At 32.1% G+C, this 24,438-nt stretch overlaps 1 protein-coding gene across 1 annotated transcript; it reads left to right on the top strand.

The window, feature by feature from the left end:
* Positions 1 to 3,049: 3,049 nt before the first annotated feature.
* On the top strand, positions 3,050 to 3,565 carry LOC127719190 (myotrophin-like). Its single transcript, XM_052225211.1, has one exon. The coding sequence runs from the start codon at positions 3,050 to 3,052 to the stop codon at positions 3,563 to 3,565; it is 516 nt and encodes a 171-aa protein (XP_052081171.1).
* The last annotated feature ends 20,873 nt before the right edge of the window (positions 3,566 to 24,438 follow it).

The following is a 24,438-nucleotide window of genomic DNA, read 5'->3' as shown; positions in this document are numbered from 1 at the left end:
TAAACTCTATGACACCTCCAATTGTTTACTTGACTAAATCTGAGCATTTGTTTTAAATTTGAAAAAAACATGGCTGTTTTACTGAAATAAATGTAAGTTCAAGTGTATGAGAAAGTAAACGGTAAACAGGCAATATTGTCATCTGAAAAATATACAATACATCTATCAACAATCATATTACATAAATATTATCAACTATAAGTCACAGTTTGAACGACAACAATGAGCAAAATTATAGCAAGCTATAACAGGCCCCGAAATATACATGGCAATAAACGAAACAAAACAAAACAAATCTGATACACAGCACCATGTGATAACCACAAGATAACTGGCTCCCAACTGAGGACAGGAATGTCAGTTGTCATGAAATATTTCTGATTATTCTATTTTAGTTAGAATTAACGATACCCTAAAAGCCTAGAAGGCCAACGATGGCAAGATGTTTATAAACACAAGAGCTGCCCAGTATGTATTCAAATGTATACAGGAAAGCAGATGTGTAACTATTACTGCTAGTTCTGGTGTAGGAAAAACAACTATCCTCCAACATACAGCTTTACAATTGGCAGAAGTGTATGACGTTCTCCTACTTATAGGGCCTAGTGATATTTTGAGGTTTTACAATCCAAATACGAAAATATTGTTTGTTATTGATGATTTATGTGGAAACTTTTCAGTTGACCTGAGTTACATCAAACGTTGGGAACCAGTAATGAAAGATATAAAACAGATTCTTGATATAAAACAAACAAAAATACTTGCAGCTTGTAGGTTACAAGTATACCAAGATGAAAAGTTTGATTCTTTATCAGTTTTTAAGTCATGTGTATGTAACATCTTATCAAAGAACATGTATTTGTCAAAAGCTGAAAAGGATTCATTAGCTAAGTTGTATCTCAAAGAAAAAGCCTCTGAGATTGGTGACTATTATGATTTATATGACTGTTTCCCACTGTTATGCAAACTCTACAATGATAATCCTAAACTTGATGTATCTGACCTTTTTTCAGAATCCATTTTCAGTTTATGAAGCAGAGATCGGAAAGCTTTGGAAGAAAGGGTATTACACAAAATACTGTGCTTTGGCTTTATGTGTAATGTTTAACAACAAGTTGAATGGAGCAATTTTAACAGACGAAATGAATGAAGTAACAAAAACTATCATCGTGAACACATGTGAAGTTTGCAGATTAGATAGAGGAACATCTAGGTTTGTTTTACAGAGGGAACTTGACCTACGTGCACATACATTTATAAAGAAAGAACAGAACGTTTACGGGGCCATACATGATAAAATATTTGACTTTTTGGCATACTTCTTTGGACAAAAAATAGTTCATTGCTTGATAAAAAATGCAGACATTGATTTGATAAAGGAAAGATTTGCATTAGAAAGAAAGGGTGACATGGACCAATTTATTACTATTGTAATACGAAAATTTCACCAGATTTACTTTAGGTCAAAGGGAAATGTACAAGGAGTGTTTGGTAACACCAATATGAAGATACCGCAGTTTAGACTGACATTTCTTGAATATTTATATACATTTGATATATCTTACCAGAGGCAATTGGCGAATATCTGTGACAATAGTAAACCTTTTTCTACGTATGATTCTTATGATACCTTCGAAACTGCTTTGTTGTATTCTTGTTATTTAGGAGATATGTCTTTGATCGAATGGTGTTGTAATCATGTGGTTGACATGAAAAGGTGTGCGTATGCCGGTAAGTCACCCCTTATGATTGGGTGTGTACATGGTCACAAAGGAGTAGTTAATGTGCTTTTAGACAGAGGATCCAGAGAAGATTGCAATCAATGTGATGCTTTTGGGAAGTCACCTGTAATGATGGCTTCTGAAAATGGCCATCTAGAAATAGTAAAGATCTTGTTGCTCAAAGGAGTAAATTGTAATAAATGTGACTGGAGGGGTGTGTCACCTGTAATGTAAGCTTGTAAACTTGGCCACATAAAAATAGTCTAGGGTGCAGATTGTAATATATGTAATAAGAAGGGACAATCGCCATTACTGAAGGCTTGTAAACAAGGTCATACAGGAATAGTTAAGATGTTATAAAACAGAGGAGCAGACTGGAATAAATCTAACAGCTATGGGCAATACCCTCTACTGAAGGCGTGTGGTCATGATTATTCAAGTACAGATATAGTAAAGATGTTGTTAGACTGGGTTGCAGGCTGTAAATGGGAAAACTCTACCGCATCTATAATCGCAGCTTGTAAATTAGGCCATATAAAAATAGTAAAGATGTTATTGGACAGACGAGCAGACTATAATATATGTAGTAGATAGGGACAATCATATGTAATGGTTGTTTGTAATTATGGTTGTACAGAAATAGTAAAAATGTTATTAGACATAGGAGCAGACTGTAACACATGTGATTTAGATGAAAAGTCACTTGTAATGATGGATTGTGAATGGGGTAATACAGATATAGTGAAGTTGTTATTAGATAGAGGAGCAGACTTAAATAAATTGGACAGAAATGGATGCTCAACACTAATGATTGCTTGTATAAATATTTGCACGAAAATAGTTAAATGTTATTAGACAGAGGAGCAGACTGTAACACATATGACAGTAGGGATCAATCAGCTCTAACGATTGTTTGTGAGCAAAGTGGTGGAACAAAACGGGTGTTAAACAAAATGGCAAAATGTACTAAACAGTATGCTAACATTCAAAAACTCTACGATAAAGAGGTAGAATTAGTTAAGATGTTGGTAGAGCACATGGACAACATAAATGACTGTAATAAATTTGACAAATCTAGAGAGTCACCTTTAATGAGCGTTTGTAAACATGTTCAGACAGAAATACTAAAAATCTTTCTAGATAGAGGAGCAGACTGTAATATATGTGACGATAACAATGAATTACCTGTAACGAAGGCTTGTGAATAAGGTCATAAAGAAATAGTAAAGATGTCGTTGGACAGAGGAGCAGACTATACTAAATGCGACAAGAGCAATAAGTCATCTGTAAAGAAGACATGTGAACAAGGCCATACAGAAATAGTCAAAATGGTGACAGACAGAGAAGCAGACTATAATAAATACGACAAGATGGGAGAGTCACCTGTAATGAAGACGTGTGAACGAGGACTTACAGAAGTAGTACAAATGTTGTTAGACAGAGGAGAAGACTATTATAAATGCGACAAGAGCGATAAGTCACCTGTAATGAAGGCGTGTGAAAATGGCCATACAGAACTAGTAAAGATATTGTTAGATAGAGGAGCAGACTTAAATAAATGCGATGAGATGGGTGAGTCACCTGTAATGAAAACTTGTGAACAAGGTTATACACAAATCATAAAGATGCTGTTAGTCAAGGGAGCAGAATATAATAAACGTAACAAGAAAGGACAATCACCAGTAATAAAGGCTTGTCAACATGGTCATACAGAAATAGTTAAGATATTAATTGACAGAGGAGCAGACTATAATAAATGTGACTTAGTTGTCAAGCATCGTGAAAATAAACGGACGCTGAAAGGATCACACAGACCTAACTATTCAATAGATACACCAAAGTGATAAGTCTTTCGTTTATGCGAAATCTCTTGATAAATTTTGGTAAGAATGATAGTAAATTACATAGATAGCTCGCTCTAATATCTTGATTTATCACTATTTTACGAAATTTTCCATTGATCTTTATACTGATCGATAATTGCCTTTCTCATCACAGAAGAGTGATATAAAGAAATATCGCTAGAAACTAAGGACGCACGAGCCGTTGTCCATGTAAACATCAACGTCGTCATAGGCAAAATAGCGATAAATTGGATTCCTTTACTCACTTTCGCTAACTAGGCTCAAGCGAGCAAATTAATTTCGTTGAAATGACCAACGATAATCTAAAATTACCAGAACAGGACAAGGAAACAAATACTAAATCCGTGCACCACTATAAATTTTGAACGCCTCTAATTTGTCATGTTTTTACCATTGCCTGATTCTGAAGAAAATTAGAATTTTTGAAAGGATATGTTACCTTTTATGGTGCGTAATTGCACACATATATACTTACTTTGATAGATGAATAGTCTTGTTAGAGTTCCAATGGGTTTTAGAGAAAACTAGGTACACGTGATACCAAAGACTGGTTATTTTGAAACATCTGATTAAGGAGGTTCTCTACTCAGTTTCAAAATAACAAGCTTTTCATAACACTAGTATATAATGATAGGGCATTATTAAAGGAACCAAAAAAGCAAAAAAAAAAAAGTATACGTCATTGTGCATGTTTTCGAGATAATTGCCATTGACATTTTGGCGGGAAAATTATCTCTCTTGATTTTTCAAAGCTTTATCATTGACAAGTTAAAGTGCTCAAAAGCTATTAAAAAATAACAAGGATTTGATAAGACTTTTACAAATGGTTTATAATTATATATGTAAAAGATTTATAAAAAGAAACATGGGGGTCAATGTGCATTTTTTTAAGGCTTTCAAATGGATAAAACCAGAGGATTCCGAAAATTTGACAAAAATTCCAAAACATGACAAGCGAACATCCTTAATACAAAGCAATGTATATTGACAAGAGTATATTACGGTTCGAATTGAAAAAAAAATAAATTTGTCTATTTTAAAGGCTATTTCAATATTACTATAGTTTAACATTATGTGATTTTTCTAAAGGTATATTCTTCGTTAAGATATGAGCTACTATTCTAAAGTTCATCTCTGATAAATTATGCCACTTTTGTAAGGATAAACGCTTCTGTTGTAGGTACATTATTATGAAGTCTAACATTATAAAACAACGTGAAACAGTTGCAACGATGTAATCCAACATAATAAATAAATATGCTACGGTTATGTGTACTCAGACAGTATAATGCAATATGTTGCTGCGTTAAAAGATGTATCCTGGCATTATAATGCATTATAATATTATTGTAAAGATGTATTCTGCAATTTTAAAGCAGTATGCTACTGTTGTCAAGATGTTTTCAAATATTATACAGCAATATGATACGAGTGAACAGATATTTGTTGGTAAAGAAAGTGCTGTGCTTGTCTTGTTTAGATGTTTTCTGACAATTAAGTACAATATTCTATTGTTGTAGAAGTGTTTTTCGACACCCACCAAAACCTTCTGGTGTATAGATGTATACTGTTTTACTGTTTTGTATACTGCAGTGTTATGATAATTTTTTAGAATTAAAAAAAAGATATGATACTGATATATTTAAAATTGCTTCTGTTGTAAATATGCATTGCTAAAGTGGTTAAAAATATGTATGTGCTATTGGTGAACATATCAAATTTGAGTTATTGTTGTATATATGTGTGAAATTATTATGAAAAGTATAGAAATTCATTTGTTCTTCTAAAAGTATGAAAAGTTTTACGAGTTAAATTTCAGTATGCAGAAAGCAGATTACATATTTGTCAAGTTTTTTATCGAAACATCTGCTTATGTGAGAGAATTTAAAGGAAATTAGCTATAGATTTTTTAATTTTTGATTCGATGTTACCAATCAATCATTGACCTATTAGGACGATACTTATCTTTACATTAGTTTACATTTAAAGATGAAAAAATTAAAGAAATCAAATCGCTTTATATTCAAAGGTCACTGTAATATTAACTCATAATGGAAAAAAAAATATATAAAATGAGATGCAAGTCTTTTTATTTTGCCAATTATTTGGTTATTCTAAATGACGTTTTTTTTTTTGTTTTTGTTTTTTTTTTTTTATCTGGAATGACTTTGAACACTGATTTTGTTCGTTCTTTCTGGTGTTGATCTTTCGGAAGTATTCTATATTGTTATTAGGTGTATGTTCATTTTTAAAATCTGTTTTTGTTCTTATTCTGAAATAATATATTCACATATGGTGACAATTGTTCTTGAACACACTTTATCAGGTTTGTCAAAAAGTATGTGAATTCCCGATGAATAAAACCCTTCTAATCATTTGAGGCAAAACAATCTTTACTGAACAACTCTAACCATGGGACGTTCATTTTTTCTTGTAGAGTTGGAACCTTAGTAAACAGATTCGTTTTGATATTCAGTGTACTAATTTGAATTCAGACATGTTTGTGTTCGTTTTATTTGAGATTCTTGAACATTGGATGAAACTGTGAGAATAATTATTTCTATTCCCACAAATGCTGCAAGCAGATAGTGCTATCATTTTTATTATTTTTTTTTGTAAAACCTATTTCTTAACAATATGCATGAATAGAAACATGCAAAGTTTGTGAATTTACTGTAGTTGAACATATACAAAAGACAAATAATTAAACAAACATCAACTTTGTATTTGCATTCAGGTGTCACAGGTAACATTTATTCGTTCATTGTGTGTTAATTTACGTTTTTTGATTGAGTTAAGCCTTCCAATTTATATTTTATAGTGTGTTTTTCTATGTTGTGATGTTACTATTGTTTCAGAAAAGGGAGAAGGTTTGGTACCATTAAAACGTGTAATCCCGCTGCAAATGTTTGCACCTGTCCAAAGTCAGGAATCTGATTACAGTAGTTGTCGTCTGTTTATGTAGTTCATACGTGTTTCTCGTTTCTCTTTTTTATATAGATTAGACCGTTGATTTTTCCATTTGAATGGTTTTACACTAGTAACTTTTTGGGGCCCTTCATATCTTGCTTTTCGGTATGAGCCAATGCTCCGTGTTGAAGGCCGTACCTTGACCTATAATGGTTTACTTTTATAAATTGTAACTTGGATAGAGAGTTGTCTCATCAGTTGCATTTTTTTTTTGCTTTGTCCCTCTCCGTTTATAACTTCCATAGCCTTCCAGTATGGAATACCTATAACAGTGTCAAGTCATGCTTTGCTACAAATTTTCTGCAATCGTATAGAAGAACCAAAATCTCCTAGTTCAACATCACCTCATTGTTTCTGGAATAAAAAAAAATCATCTCGTTTATCAGTGACCAACGTATGGACAGGCAAATATACAAGACATTTGAGAGCATAAAAACTAAACGGACCTGAATAGTAAAGTCAGTATCGTGTAACATATTTTTTTTTTTTTTGGAGTTGCAACCATAGTTAAGCAAAATTACAAAATGTTACGGAAAAGAAATTTACAGACGAAATGTAGCAGTTAATGTATGCTTATACATAGAAACACTTACTAGTCAAAGGTAGCAGCTCGTTGGTAGTAAACATAATGATATCAAATGCATGCACACGAGTTTCTTACATAACCTAAGTGGGGTGTGCCAACGAGTATTACATGGCTAGAGTTCAAATTATATGAATTGAACTTTATTATTATTCTTAACGATTACTAGTTGTTAAAGTCATAAAAGCATTTTACACAGCTGATACTTAATATTTATTTTTCAATTTGTTCAAGTTGATAGAAATTTTGAACTTGGGTTTTAATCTTAAGTGATATAAGTGATAAAGTTTGCCCTGTCACAGATTACTGTTCGTTTAAATAAACAATTTTAGTTACTTGTGGATGATAACAGTTTGTACTTCAGTCTATATGTTTGGTTACTGCTTGTGTGGTGTGTATATCTTATCTATTGAAATAGCATACATACATTTGGAAATACAGTTGGATGACAGGTGAGTTGAAAACATATAAGAGTAACAAATAAATATAAACAAGACAACGGTGTGTTTACATTGGTAACAATGTACAAGTTGTTATTTTGGAACTAATAATGTCTTCTTCTTGTTATTTGTCTGCTGGGTTGAATTATACGAAATAAACGAGCAAATGTATTTTGCCTTCACTTTACTTTTTAAATAAAAATACATAAATTGCTTGTTACACAAGGTATTTTTACATTCTTAGCATTCAAATGTTGAGGTTTAGTGTTCCTGATGAAGACTAATACAGAAAATCGCATCAAACGTACTAAATGTATAAAGTGTTAATATCGTTTTTTTCAGAACTGCGTCAAAATCACAGATAGTGGACTGTAAGTCCACGAGAATACCCCCATCTTAGTTGGTCAATTAATCTGCACTAACATAATATATAACACACGTTTGAGAAATTGTCCGTTGAATAATTGAATTTAACAAGAAACTAAGGTTGAATGACCCTCAAGTCAAAATAACCTTCAATGAATTTGACTGTACTTTTTAAGATCCTTGATTCATTTTGATTTTGATTTTTTGTGTTTTAACGCCACTTTTAAGCACCGCTTTTGGGCTATTTCGTGGCGGCCAGTTTTAATTGGTGGAGGAAGCCGGAGTGCCAGGAGAAAACCACCGACCTTCGATAGGAAAACTGACACTCCTAGTCAATTAAGATTGGAGTCGAGTGCACCCGCATGAGCGGATTTCGAACTCACAACCTCAGTGTTGACTGGCTAGTGATTACAGTAGTAACTACTTAGACCACTCGGCCACCGAGGCCCCGTTCCTTGATTTAAGCTTCTCACGAATGATAAAGGTTTGTATTAAAGTCAGGGGCGTATCCAGAAAGGTTTCAGGGGGTTTTACCTATACGAACTTTCAAAACGTTTCATTTTTTATTGATTATTAAAATAATGAAAGTAGTAACAAAGCAAATGGTTACCCATGGTTTACAAAATTGATTACAAATTCATTTTTCTTTGATGTCTGAAAGCACGTGAAAACAAGCCCATGAAAATCTTAGAGTAAATCATGATGCACGTAAAACCCAACGGATTGAAAAATTGTCATGTCTTGGTCTCCTTCTAACCGGCAGTTAAACGCTTATCTTAGTGGGTCGTCCATTAGGCTTTACAGGATGTATGAGTTTGCAGCCACGTCCGGTCAGAATTCGGACGTTCAATCCAATGCCTCGTGTAGAGAGTGACTCGCTCTCTTAACGTTACAGACACTTTCAACAACTTGCAACAACTATTAAAAAAATCAAGAAACGGTTTTAGGATTTTTATTATAAGGATGCGACTGGGTTCTTGATATCCATCTCCGAGAGATCAAGAGCCATAACAATGCTTGGTCAATTAAGAGTCGTATGTTTTTGAGATTGGTACTGATTTATGCTTTTTCGTGAAGAATCCATAGTTAAACACGTAAGAAGTCAAAATTTAAAGGGAATTTATATAGGATGGATAAAGGCTTTCAGATCGTATAATTATCAGAACGAATGCAAAATCATTTGGATTCTGGCATCACAAAAGCAAAACATTATTATGAACTTAATTGAGGAAAGACAAACGGTTACATTGAGAAATGCTTCTTAATTTTCACACCTCAAAATAAAACAAATTAATTAGTACATAAGAAAATGCCTGTCAGGAATATGACAGTTGTTTTCCATTCGTTTGATGTGTTTGGGCTATTGATTTGCCAAATGTTAAGGGACTTTCCGTTTTGAATTTTGCTTTGCGTTCAGTATTTTTGTTGTTTTACTTTTTAGTAATGAACGACAGGTAATTAATTACATGTTCATTGCAAAACATGTCCTTTAGTCGTAATGTAGTAATGTAAATCTTTTGTATTGGAAATATAATGCTTAACCGCAAGTTTATCATTTGTGATAGACTAATTGGTAAATTAATCAAATTTAGATTAAACTCTTTATGGTTCACCTTTTTTGCCAACCTCAGGTGGATATCACGTGCACTTGATGACATCCTCCTCCGCTCTTAGCATACAAATCTAAATATAAATGTAAAATCGAAATAATGCTTTGCAAGGCAAAATAGATAAGCGAAGTGCTTGGCCTAACAGATTACCTTAAGGGCTTAACAGATGCCTTATGGTCATAAATCTCTGCACGTTACTAAGTATTCATATATCCTCAGCTTTCGATTATTTAGGTTTTAGTGTTACTGATAATGGTAAACCCAGAAAAGCGCTTTTAACACTTGCATATTATAAAGATGTATTTGCATTTACTAGAATTCCGTCTAATGAACTGTTTGTCTACAACCATTTCAAGAGGTTGGTACGTCGGTATGTCCCTGTTGGTCATATAACTCTTAAGTTATTCAGGTTTTCATATATCATTGGCTTCCAAATCGATTTCTTAGATTCAGAAAGGGATAAATGAATACTTTTCTCAATCCGTTTGAATATTTAACAATTATGTTAGAGAGGATTTAAAGTGTATGTGGGAAATATTTAATTTGAAATCTAAGTCACCCCAAGTGTATTGAACCGTTTTGATATTTAAATTTCTCCTTCAACAAATTTTAAAAATGTACAGTTGTCGTTATTATTAGTTCAAACTGAAATTAATTTATGACAAGAAGTTAATTCACCTACATCATTCAGGATGATTTAAAAGATGTAAAATGTATAATATAAAATGAAAGACGAATTTGTCTATGTGTTATGATTCTTTTTTGTATACATGAAACTATCAAAAGTATGATGTTTTCTCTTAAACATTGAAATAGAATATTCAAAAGTTGGCAAAAGATATTGACAAACACACTGACATGTCTAAAATGATTGATTTCAAAGTCTTCAAAAAATGCAACCTGTCTATCTAAATATTTGAATTAAAAGTTCGTTTGTAACCAGCACGAATTCAAATCACAGTTTGAACACTTTGAGCATACTGAAAGTAACTGCTATCCTGTTTATTGTTTTTTTTTTTTTTTTTTTTTGTATTTTGCATGCTCGTATTTGTGTTTTTGTGTATTTAATATACATGCCGGTATTTGCGGGTAAAGAAATATTTGTTTATTGATCTTCCCTTGACCATTCTTGTGTATACCCCTGGTAATTCTTACGATAGAGAAATTAAGAAAGAGTTAATGGGATCTAATAAAAAATAACCTTTACCCCACCATGTGCCTATGAACCTATCCCAAGTCAGGAATCTTTTCAATGTTAATCATAATCATCTTCACTTTACAGTTATGATTTCATTGTCAATGATGAGTGTAGAGTACACGTTATATAAAAAGTCAAAAATACCGAACTCCAAGGAAAATTCAAAATGGAAAGTCTCTTGTCAAAAATGAAAACAACACGTTATAAATTTCATGCGTCCGAAGCGCTTTTCTGGAGTTACCTTCATCAGGAACGCTCAAAGCCGAATATTTGAAAGTCAAGGATGAATAAAACAGAAACATATAAGTAAAAAAGACCTAAAAATTAGCCAAATCCTTCTAAGGTCAACTTTGCCCGAGGGAGTTGAAACCTTAGTTTCTTTATAATTTCAACATTTTTAAACGGACAATTTTAGAAAGGTTTGTTATAAATCATGTCAGTACCGAAGTACTGACTACTGAGCTGACAAAACCCTCGGGGACTGATAGTCCGCCAGCAGAGGTATCGACCCAATGATGTAAAAAATGAAAACAACACGTTATAAATTTCATGCGTCCGAAGCGCTTTTCTGGAGTTACTTTCATCAGGAACGCTCAAAGCCGAATATTTGAAAGTCAAGGATGAATAAAACCGAAACAGTTAAAGAGCTTTATAAATAAAAAAGACCTAAAAATTAGCCAAATCCTTCTAAGGTCAACTTTGCCCGAGGGAGTTAAAACCTTAGTTTCTTTATATTTTCAACATTTTTAAACGGACAATTTTAGAAAGGTTTGTTATAAATCATGTCAGTACCGAAGTACTGACTACTAAGCTGATGATACCCTCGGGGACTGATAGTCCACCAGCAGAGGTATCTACCCAATGATGTAAAAAATGAAAACAACACGTTACAAATTTCATGTGTCAAATAATAAAATCAAAAGCTCAAACATATCAAACGAATGGAAAACCACTGTCATATTCCTGACTTGGTAGAAAATGGTGGTTTAAACCTGGTTTAAAAGCAAGCTGACCCTTTACTCGTATGATAGTCGCATAGAATTCCATTATATTGACATTAATGTGTGAGCAAAACAAACATACATAATAGATAAAAAATGTCAAACATTGTGGAACAGCAGTCATTATAATCTTTATCACTATGAAAACAAACAACTATTTCAACAAAAAAAAAAAAAAAAATGGCATGTAGACACTCTATAAATAGAGCACAAAAGCAAAATAAAAGACAAGAATACAAAAATGACCATAGCACAATAACACAATGGCGAATGTAGAAATACGCAGCCACGTCGAAAGTATTTTAACAAAAATGGACTAAACAGTAAACAAACATACAAAGACGAATACAAAGTACACTATAACACGTAATAAACTATCCTTTATTATCTATTTGAAACTTGTAGAGGTTGTTAACGTCATAACAATATTTGAATATTTATTTATTTTGAATGTTTTCCTGTTGATAAAGATTTCGACCTTTAATTTTAAACTTTAACTGATACGCACATTTCGTGATATAATTGATAAAAGTTGTCTATTTACGGGAACACTACAATGTATAGATTATAATTTGTTTAAATCAATTATAGTTATTATGAAAATTAGTTGTAGTAATATGATTTATAACTTTGCCCTATCACAGAATCGCCATAATTTTACAGATTACTCGTTGTTTAAATCAACAGTTAAAGTTACTTACAAACGAATACAATTTGCATTACTGTCTATAGTATTGGTTAGTTCTGGTGTAGTGTATATATTTCTGTGTTATCAATTGTAATAAAATACATGTGGATTACAGGTCAGTTGAAAATAAATAGACTAATTAAGGCAAAACATAACAATAGTATGTTCACATTGATTGCCATACTAGTTAATGTTAGTTTGAAACAAAAATAACGATTTAAACTCCTTCAAGAACTGATTTCTAAGTGCAACCTGTCTGCAAAAAATATATGAATGAACATATTATGCAGATCGTCTGTTTGTTTTTCGCTGATTCGTAGTACAGCTTAATTACCTTACACCTACTGTATGCAACTGCGAGCATACTTTTTCACGATATTGTTTTTACTTACAGATAAAAATAAGGAGATGTTTTTACTGACATGCTTATATTTTTTTTTAATATGCCGATATTATCGGGTTAATAAATGTTTGTGTATGAATCTTTTTTTTAGCATGTATGTATGTTCCCACTGATATACAAATTATAAAAAAGAAAGTTTACATCTGAAAAACCTGACAGTAACCCACCCCATGCTTATATACCCTTTTCAAGCCAGGAAACCGTATTACTGGTTATAAAACTTATAATTATAATGATAATGACTTTCTATTTCCCTATTTCTCTGTAGCATAGTAAATTTGGAACTTCTCTCTGTGATTTATTTAAGTTATTATCTAGAAACAGCTGAATGACAATCTCGTTTGCCAGGAACATTTTTCTTTTTTGTTTTATTGTCGTTTATGACATACTTTGCCTAAATGATAACTAAGAATTCATCTTCATCCGTCCGTTGTCTTGAAAGTTTTTTGTAAAAAATGCTACTCTGAAAACAATGTCATGTGCGAATTGGTACAAAACTAGCCATGTGCTTGGTCAATAATCACTCATTTAGTAGTTACTTAAGATAATAATAATTTCATGCATGCTTATGATTTGAAATTTACAGTTACTCGCGATAAATTTGTTATCAAAAGGACATTGCCTCAACGGCTAAAAAGCACCAAACGTTAAAATTGAAACTGATTGTTTTAAACCTTGAAACTGATTATTAATTTATACAAGACCATTGTTTCATTAAAAAGATGTGATCATACATGTTTAACTGATAATTAAAATGTCGAGGTTTCATGCACGTGAACCTTGCCTACAATGTAATAATAAAAAAACAGTATATCCACACATCAAATATCAGTTTTTAAGTCCGGGATTTTGAAAAATGTATGCATTTGCTGTCAACGGGGTACGAAGACGATAATAGGACGCTCAGATATGGCAAGTTATCGGCATGTGGTCAAACAAGATGTCCTTTAAAGTTATTGGAGGTCATATGGACTATCACTATACTGTAGTCAAACTGCTTGTGGAAAAAAACAACTTCCAAAAGACCTGTGAAGAACCATCTGTAATATAGCAGCATGAAGACTGGGTATTGCAACGTTTCGTTAGACAAATGACATTTGCAACAAGTTCTAGAGATCTGTTTTAAACAGACAATGGTTATCTTCTGGACGTTTAGAACGATAAGGAACCGGTTGAAATAAGCAGGACTGAAGTCAAGGAGAGTAATCAAACGTTCCATGTTATCAGATCGACATCAACGATTACGTTTGGAACGGTATTTAGAGCGACGTAGTTGGAACTTGAGGACCTTGTGCAGAGTCCATTGGTCGGACGGGAGCCAGTTTCTGCTGCATGCAACAGACGGATGTGAGTTTGGAGACTGCAAAATACGACATATTACTTACAGAAAATCCAACATGCGGTCCCTTACGTTGGGGCTCGGTTATGATAAGGGGCGCATCTCTCAGGATTGTAAGTTGGAATTGACGACCATACGAGGAAACCTAACATGTGATCAATACATCACAGACTTTCTTCAGCCAGTTGCTATCACCCATTTTGACAACCTTTCACTAGCTACAAGCCGTTTTTATGGGTGACAACGCAAGACTGCATCGTTAAAAAGCCGTTACCACCTACATTCAAGGTGAAGCCGTGATTTTTCTCCATTGCAAGTCATGAGACCGGATTTCAATCCGACGAAGCATGTTTAGGACATATTAGGCTTTCTAAGTGAAAAGACAATCTTATTGGGCATTATGAACTCAGTAGGACTATACTTAAAATGAACATGTTTCAGTGTAGCAATTGGGATTGTGGTTTTATGATAACCTACTCATTAACTAATCATTTCTGTTGTATTGTGATTTCTTAAAGCTAAACTTCCTTATCCTGACATTACGCTGAAAAATTCAACATATCTATATTGAATATTAGAGTGAACTGGTTACCGGAATTTTGGTAGTACAATAAACAATTACTTATGATTTGAGCAATTATGCCAATCTATCCAAATTTCATATATATTTTTATCATTCAAAACAAACTTTAAACAAGGTATCTACAGTCATTCATGATCATTAAACTTTCATTTGATTCCAAAATTACCTCAATACGTTACGTGTTGACAAAGTTACTTGAATGCGTAGTCACTTTTTTTGTAAATATGTACTGCTTTCTTTGTGACCGTGTTCGAAACAGTTGTTCTATACCATAAAGGTTTGCATAACAATTTATATCTTTGGTTAATGCTTGTGTGATGAGTTTATTGTGGTTTCATCTATTGTAATAACATACTTGTGAAGATAGAGTGAATTGACAGGTGGGTTGAAACAATATAGACAAGTAGCCTTTTTAAGAGTTGAAAACAAAAAATACAAGTAACTTTTTTAAGGGTAAAACAGTATACATAGTTGGTTTACATTTGAGGCCATGCTATTTAAAGTAAGTTTGAAACATAGAATATCATGTTCTTGATAATTGTCTTTCAAATTTTCAAATATAAGAATAAACATTTACTGTTTATAGAGCAAATACTTTTGTTGTTTTTTTACATTAACTTTTACTTACTTGTTAATTTGGGTTATATTGATGTATGTTGAACGTCTGAACCCGGATTAATGTTTACCCCTTTGTTAGGTAGAGTTAATAAAGGGCGAACCTTACACTTTGAAGTCTTTCTTTGATTTTGTTCGTTTACTATCAACTGTTTTTTCCTTTGCGTTGATATACTAGTATTGTTTTCCAGACTGACGGTTATTTTTTTTTTCCTATTTTGTGTTTGTCTCTTTCATTTTCTACTTTTTTGTTTGCTTTCATTGTTTCCATTATTATTTGACCTTTCCTTGTAAGTTGTTAGTACTTTTCTTTAATACTTTAATTGGTGTCTTTTATATTTTTCATTTTGTTTTGCAAAAAGTAGATTTATTTAGCATGGTTACTCTATGACACTGAAAGTAGTATCCTCAGCTGTGTCTTGTATAGCTTGTAATAGTTTTTTTTTTCCGTTGAAACATGAATAACTGTTGATTGGTTTTCATTCATTCATTTTCAGAATTGTCTGTAAATTATTAAACAGATAACTTGTCAAATCTGTGTAGTTGAAATGGGCAAATCTTATGGAACAGATCTCCATAGCTATACAGGAGCGGATCCAGGATTTTGAAAGGGAGAGCGTAATTCCATAAAACTGAACATGTAACATGAAACAATTTTATGGCAAAATTATATTTCTTACGATTAAAGGGGGAGGGGAACGTCCTTACAAATTCCCCCAAATATTTTGTTTAAGGAGTAATGTCCCTTTGAAAAGTAGATTAATGGTGTTGTATTCTAACATAGTATTTTCGGCATCATTATTTGTTTTAACAGATTTTGTATAGAGCATAGCAACAGGAATATACTTAGTAACAACAAAAATATTTGTGAATGAGAAAACTAAAATTCAGTTACTTTTATTCATTTAATTGTACAAATTGAAATAAATGCAATGCAGATGGTCTTTTTAAGAACACCTTTTAGTAAGAAATGTAAAGCTAGTCAAATTGTAGTTCACTTATTGTTTATGAAAAATATATTGCCGGTTCCAATTAAATGACCCATGAAGGGCCTTTTATAGCCGACTATACGGGTTTTATTCATTGTTGAAGGCCGTACGGTTGCCTATAACTGCTGACATTCACCTCATTTGAACTTTGGTGGATAGTTGTCTCATTGGCAATCATACCACTTCTCCTTATTTTTTCACTACAGTCATTTGAATCCATCTCACAATAGTCTTCAAACTTGATTTTTACTACGTATGTATGTTTTAAAAAAATTCCTTAGTTTTCAAGTCTGCATTTATTTGCCTTAGTCGTCCAGATTTAAAATAATATCAATATTAAGCTTTGTCACTTGACCCAATAGTAGTGACATTTGTCTAATTATTTTCTATATTTCAAATATGTTATGGGTGTCTCTTCGTTTAGTGGCCACAAAATTAAAAAAAAAAAAATTTGCATTTCTATTTTGAATGACGTATTTTCCCTATATCATCTGCATAGTTTTCTAACAAATGCTTCAAACATACAGAACATTTTCAATTGTGCATTGGACTACCCCATTATTTTTTTAACATATTCAAATCATGTGCGGTCTTGTTGATGGTAGATATTTATATGAAATATTTTCTATCTCTGTCTAGAATTTTTTACTCTAAAATAAAAGATAAGACTTATCACCAGCCTCACCCCTTTCGATTCTATCCAACCTCTAATATAACCTTAAAGATGACGTATGAAGAAAATTAACAATACAAAAATGTTTTATACTGGTAAACATGGTAAACTTTTTACTTGATATATTGAAATGGAAATTAGTTTTTAAAAATCAGTTCAAGTCGGTTTTAACACCTTTTCTGAAATATTTATCTCTTGTTTCATTTACACTGACTTGTCAATTTAATGTTTGAAGAATTCGTTTTTGGAAAAGATTTAAAGAATATACCTGCCAATAATTCTGCAATATGCACTATGTACTTACTGAAGTTTATCGATGAAGGAAATAGAAACAGGCACTAGGGAAGTGATGATAAGTGCATCGGATAAGGAAGGAGGAAGGTGAAAATTACGGCCTTTTTTCTTTCTTCCTGTAAAGGGCACATACTATCACATAACCTGACCTAACTGTTTTATCTTATATAAACGTCTCATAACTTTAACTTTAACCTTGCATTACTAGAATTTAAAATAATTACAGAATTATAGACACCCTTTTCGCCATACATGTTCAACCCATAATAATGTAAAGCAAAATATTGTTTTATGATATATTGTTCCCGAGACAATATTTCATAAATTTGTATCATGAAATGTTGTCCCCATCTATGAAAAAATGTCCACAAAATGACAAATTTCCATATGATTTTTTTCCATATACATACAATATTTCATAGATAGTATGAAATCTAATCTTGTGAAAGTTTATATATTGTGTATATTGATACAATATTACATAGATGGATTGTCATGAAATTTTGTCTCACAAAAGGGGGTTATAATCATTTAGTGTTTTAGAAAATGGGATCATTAACGTGTTTTATTTGATTGAAACTATCAAACAAACCTGCAAAATTAACCAATATTATTAAAAATAGACCAAAATTTATGCAAAAAACTTCTTTTGTGATGATTACTCAAATACTAAATGTCAGATAGCAACCTTACTATGATAAATGTTTTCTTTGTATATTAAGAGGAAGATAATTTATTTAACAGGAGGTTTCTGGATGCTTAATCATGTTAATTAAATACAACATGAGGGATTGCAACTTTACTGGGATATATCGTCACGTTACATGTAAAAAAGATCCCTATTAATTTTGAGGTCACTTTGTCTTAGGTCAAGGTAAATAGACAGACTGAAATTTTTAAAATGGGTTCACGGTGCATTATCCCTATTAACTGTGGTCAAAGTCAAGGTCACACAAGTCATACTTATCAAGAATGGATTAGCATAACAGGATATTACATCAAAAGGCATATGTCGATGAGAGTGTATATGAGCTTGCTAACTTGAGGTTCTTAAATTTTTTCAGGAAATGTAGCAGATTTCATAACGGTTTTCTTAATAAGAAAAACAGCAAAACATATGTATGTCAACTTTAAAGCCAGAAACATAATGTTTGGGCTTTGGCCGTTTCAATATGATATTGTGCCTGTGTAGAAGATTTTACACGGAATAAAAAGACTGTACCATGGCATCACTTTCTGTAGAGGAAGAACACTATGTTCGAATGAGTTTGTTACTGACAGGAATTTCCCCACGTGCTGTAAGAACCTATTTTGATTATGAGTTCGCTCCAGCATGTTTAGAAGCCTCACTGAAGAAAGAGTACAACAAACTTTTAAACTTGAAAAAGGAACGAATTATCAACCAATCACAGTGGAACCTTCTGTTTCCAAGATTTCCTGGTGAGTACAGAAAGAAACAAATTATGATTTTGAATGTTTGACATCACTTGGTGGTTGTTGTTATTGTCGTCGTCCATACATCGTCTGTCGTCATAAACGTTTTTGAAAATCTTGGGGGAAATATGCAGTATTTAGATAGTTATCTAAACAACTAAGGCAGTTAGAACATTACTAACAGGGTAAAAATGATCAACATGTCAAATCTATCTCCAATGTAATTTTCAGACAAAATTTTCAATTATTGCCCCTAAAATGTTTTTTTTAATTTATTTTAAAGTTCTTGGTTACTACCTTGAAAACAATAAAAGATAGAGAGAAATTGTAAACAGTCAAACTTACCAGAAAAATAAGATCTACAAATGACGAGTGGACGAAATCACTAACTGCTCCCTCATAGGAATTTTGTCCTTGAAAGACAATTTCTACCTTTGTTTTGTGGATTTTATAGGTGTCAGACCACCAATTCACTCCCTCCAATTTAGAACGTATGTAAAACCAGCCCTACTCCGACACAAAATAGTGCTTCGATGTCATTGTTTACTTAAACTAACCAACAAATTTGCAGAAATGAAACTTTTAATGAAAGAGAAATATATTTAGACCATTTTGAGCCAAAATTAATTGAGAATTTTTGCGCTCCATAGTATATTCCATGTAGAAAGGTGATACATGTACAATTCAGGATATGCCAGGTTTCTATGAAGGTAAAATATAAAGAAAGCTGTGAAAATTGCAAAATTTGGTTGTATAGATAGGGATTTTATATTGGTGGTCTGACACCTTTAAAGCGAGAAGCTGTGAAACCAAAAAATCAGAAAACAATTGATTGTTTGGCTTAACTGATCATTTGAAATGCCAGTAGCCACATTTCAACCTTTGTGTGGATAAACAAGTAACAAATTGCAAAATGAGAGCCTTAAACCAGAATTTGTGCTATTTTTAGCTTTTCCCACCCTTACAATATGCGTTCATATATAAAAAAAGTAGGCTAAATGTTATGAATGCACAGTAAGTTATTTCTGTGGTAATAAACATTAAAACATAGGTTGTTCACTACCAAAAAAATGTCGTCATGAAGATTTGATGAAATTATTTGATTTTTACCCGTTTATCATTGTGTCATTCCATTTATTTGGCAGATAGCATAGCCTAATGCAAACACTGCATAAACTCACCTTAATCCCATGAATTGTCTCAATGAAAGTTTTCTACCTTAAATTTTATTGACTGATAGTAAAAAAATTGTTTCATGACCATAACTGCATTATTGATCAATTACTAGTCCATTACTCACACCTGATGAAAAAAGAAAAAAGGGGGTCAATATTCCTTGACACTTAAATACCTTTGATTTCTTAATAAACTCATTGTTAAAGTTGTGGAAAGTCATTAAAGCAGTAGGACAACAAAAACAAAATCAACCAAAGGTGATCTTGATATTGAAAGTTTATGTTCCTATAGTCTGAAATTAGATTTTCAAATATTTTCTATTAAAGTCATACATTACAGTCAGTTTAAATTGAGCTGTGAATTTTGCAGTATAAGTCGCATAATGCTCAGATAGGATATTTTTTACTACAAATTGACCAAAGATTAAGAATAACGCAAAACAAAAGACTTCTGATAAATTTTTATGTCTCTTTAGGTGTCATACCACCAATTCACTCCCTTCAATTTAGTACATATGCAAAAGAAGCCCTACTCTGACACAAAATAGTGCTTTTGGTGTCATTGTTTACTTAAACTAACCAACAAATTTGCAAAAATGAAACTTTTGATGAAAGAGAAATATATTTAGACCATGTTGAGCCAAAATTTACCATTCATTAAAAATTGAGGATTTTTGCGCTCCATAGTATATTCCATGTAGAAAGGTGATACATGTACAATTCAGGATATACTAGGTTTCTATGAAGTTAAACATAAGGTAAAATATAAAGAAAGCTGTGAAAATTGCAAAATTTGGTTGAATAGATAGGGATTTTGAATTGGTGGTCTGACACCTTTAAAGCGAGAAGCTGTGAAACCAAAAAATCAGAAAACAATTGATTTTTGGTCTTAACTGATCATTGAAATGCCAGTAGCCACATTTCAACCTTTGTGTGGAAAAACAAGTAACAAATTGCAAAATGAGAGCCTTAAACAAGAATTTGTGCTATTTTTAGCTTTTCCCACCCTTACAATATGCATTCATATATAAAAAAAGTAGGCTGAATGTTATGAATGCACAGTAAGTTATTTCTGTGGTAATAAACATTAAAACATAGGTTGTTCACTACCAAAAAAATATCGTCATGAAGATTTGATGAAATTATTTGATTTTTACCCGTTAATCATTGTGTCATTCCATTTTTTTGGCAGATAGCATAGCCTAATGTAAACACTCCATAAACTCACCTGAATCCCATGAATTGTCTCAATGAAAGTGTTTTACCTTAAATTTTATTGACTGATAGTAAATAAATTGTTTCATGACCATAACTGCATTTTTTATCAATTACTAGTCTATTACTCACACCTGAAGAAAAAAGAAAAAGGGGGTCAATATTCCTTGACACTTAGATACCTTTGATTTCTTAATAAACTCATTGTAAAAGTTGTGGAAAGTCATTAAAGCAGTAGGACAAACAAACAAAAATCAACCAAAGTTAATCTTGATATTGAAAGTTTATGTTCCTATAGTCTGAAATTAGATTTTCAAATATTTTCTATTAAAGTCATACATTACAGTCAGTTTAAATTGAGCTGTGAATTTTGCAGTATAAGTCGCATAATGCTCAGATAGGATATTGTTTTACTACAAATTGACCAAAGATTAAGAATAAAGCAAAATAAAGACTTCTGATAAATTGTAATGTCTCTTTAGGTGTCAGACCACCAATTCACTCCCTCCAATTTAGAACATATGTTAAAGTAGCCCTACTCTGACACAAAATAGTGCTTTTGATGTCATTGTTTACTTAAACTAACCAACAAATTTGCAGAAATGAAACTTTTGATGAAAGAGAAATATATTTAGACCATGTTGAGCCAAAATTTACCTGTCATTAAAAATTGACGATTTTTGCGCTCCATGGTATATTCCATGTAGAAAGGTGATACATGTACAATTAAGGATATACCAGGTTTCTATGAAGTTAAACATAAGGTAAAATATTAAGAAAGCTGTGAAAATTGCAAAATTTGGTTGAATAGATAGGGATTTTGAATTGGTGGTCTGACACCTTTTAAGCGAGAAGCGGTGAAACCAAAAAATCAGAAAACAATTGATTTTTTGGCTTAACTGATCATTTGAAATGCCAGTAGCCACATTTCAACCTTTATGTGGCAAAAAAAGTAACATATTGCAAAACGAGAGCCTTAAACCAGAACTTGTGCTATTTTTAGCTTTGTCCACCCTTACAATATGCATTCATATATAAAAAAAAGTCTGAATGTTATGAATGCACAGTAAGTTATTTCTGTGGTAATAAACGTTAAAACATAGGTTGTTCACTACCAAAAAAATATCGTCATGAAGATTTTGTCAAATTATTTGATTTTTACCCGTTAATCATTGTGTCATTCCATGTATTTGGCAGATAGCAAAGCCTAATGTAAACATTGCATAAACTCACCCAAATCCCATGAATTGTCTCAATGAAAGTTTTCTACCTTAAATTTTATTGACTGATAGTAAATAAATTGTTTCATGACCATAACTGCATTATTGATCAATTACTAGTCCATTACTCACACCTGATGAAAAAAGAAAAAGGGGGTCAATATTTTTTGACTCTTAAATACCTTTGATATCTAAATAAACTCATTGTTAAAGTTGTTCTCCATAGTATATTCCATGTAGAAAGGTGATACATGTACAATTAAGGATATACCAGGTTTCTATGAAGTTAAACATAAGGTAAAATATTAAGAAAGCTGTGAAAATTGCAAAATTTGGTTGAATAGATAGGGATTTTGAATTGGTGGTCTGACACCTTTTAAGCGAGAAGCGGTGAAACCAAAAAATCAGAAAACAATTGATTTTTTGGCTTAACTGATCATTTGAAATGCCAGTAGCCACATTTCAACCTTTATGTGGCAAAAAAAGTAACATATTGCAAAACGAGAGCCTTAAACCAGAACTTGTGCTATTTTTAGCTTTTCCCACCCTTACAATATGCATTCATATATAAAAAAAAGTCTGAATGTTATGAATGCACAGTAAGTTATTTCTGTGGTAATAAACGTTAAAACATAGGTTGTTCACTACCAAAAAAATATCGTCATGAAGATTTTGTCAAATTATTTGATTTTTACCCGTTAATCATTGTGTCATTCCATGTATTTGGCAGATAGCAAAGCCTAATGTAAACATTGCATAAACTCACCCAAATCCCATGAATTGTCTCAATGAAAGTTTTCTACCTTAAATTTTATTGACTGATAGTAAATAAATTGTTTCATGACCATAACTGCATTATTGATCAATTACTAGTCCATTACTCACACCTGATGAAAAAAGAAAAAGGGGGTCAATATTTTTTGACTCTTAAATACCTTTGATATCTAAATAAACTCATTGTTAAAGTTGTGCTCCATAGTATATTCCATGTAGAAAGGTGATACATGTACAATTCAGGATATACTAGGTTTCTATGAAGTTAAACTTAAGGTAAAATATTAAAAAAGCTGTGAAAATTGCAAAATTTGGTTGAATAGATAGGGATTTTGAATTGGTGGTCTGACACCTTTAAAGCGAGAAGCGGTGAAACCAAAAAATCAGAAAACAATTAATTGTTTGTCTTAACTGATCATTTGAGATACCAGTAGCCACATTTCAACCTTTGTGTGGCAAAAAAAGTAGCATATTGCAAAATGAGAGCCTTAAACCAGAATTTGTGCTATTTTTAGCTTTCCCACCCTAATAATATGCAATCATATATAAAAAAAAAATAGGCTGAATGTTATGAATGCACAGTAAGTTATTTCTGTGGTAATAAACATTTAAACATTGGTTGTTCACTGCAAACAATATTATCGTCATGAAGATTTTATGAAATTATTTGATTTTTACCCGTTATATCATTGCGTCATTCCATGTATTTGGCAGATAGCATAGCCTAATGTAAACACTGCATAAACTCACCCAAATCTCATAAATTGTCTCAAATGAACGTTTTCTACCTTAAATTGTATTGACTGATAGTAAATAAATTGTTTTATGACCATAACTGCATTATTGATCAATTAATAGTCCATTACTCACGCCTGATGAAAAAGGGGGTCAATATTCCTTGGCGCTTTAATACCTTTGATTTTGTAATAAACTCATTGTAAAAGTTGTGGAAAGTCATTAAAGCAGTAGGACAAACAAACAAAATCAACCAAAGTTGATCTTGATATTGAAAGTTTATGTTCCTATAGACGGGTTTATTCACGTCTTATCTCAAAAACATGTGCGCTGCCATTAAGAGGTCACGTGGTGCGTCGGCCATAGCACTCGTGAATGATAACGCACGTGCAATCAATAATCTATATAGTCTATATAATTATCGGTCATTTATAACGTTTTTGTTTCACATATTTCATGTTTATATGACCATGGCAAGTAACGAAAAATATAGGAAAGGGGGTGGAAATTCTTGTGCTGTTAATGGATGTTCTAATAATCGTCGTAA

Source organism: Mytilus californianus, unplaced genomic scaffold (assembly GCF_021869535.1).
Source record: "Mytilus californianus isolate M0D057914Y unplaced genomic scaffold, xbMytCali1.0.p SCAF_10, whole genome shotgun sequence".
Taxonomy (NCBI): domain Eukaryota; kingdom Metazoa; phylum Mollusca; class Bivalvia; order Mytilida; family Mytilidae; genus Mytilus; species Mytilus californianus.
The sequence above is the reverse complement of the archived record's forward strand: the minus strand, read 5'-3'. Positions and strand labels throughout refer to the sequence as shown.

Bases quoted from the DNA above. Each gene is read 5' to 3' on its own strand.
- LOC127719190 (XM_052225211.1), top strand. From the start codon at position 3,050: ATGGTGACAGACAGAGAAGCAGACTATAATAAATACGACAAGATGGGA.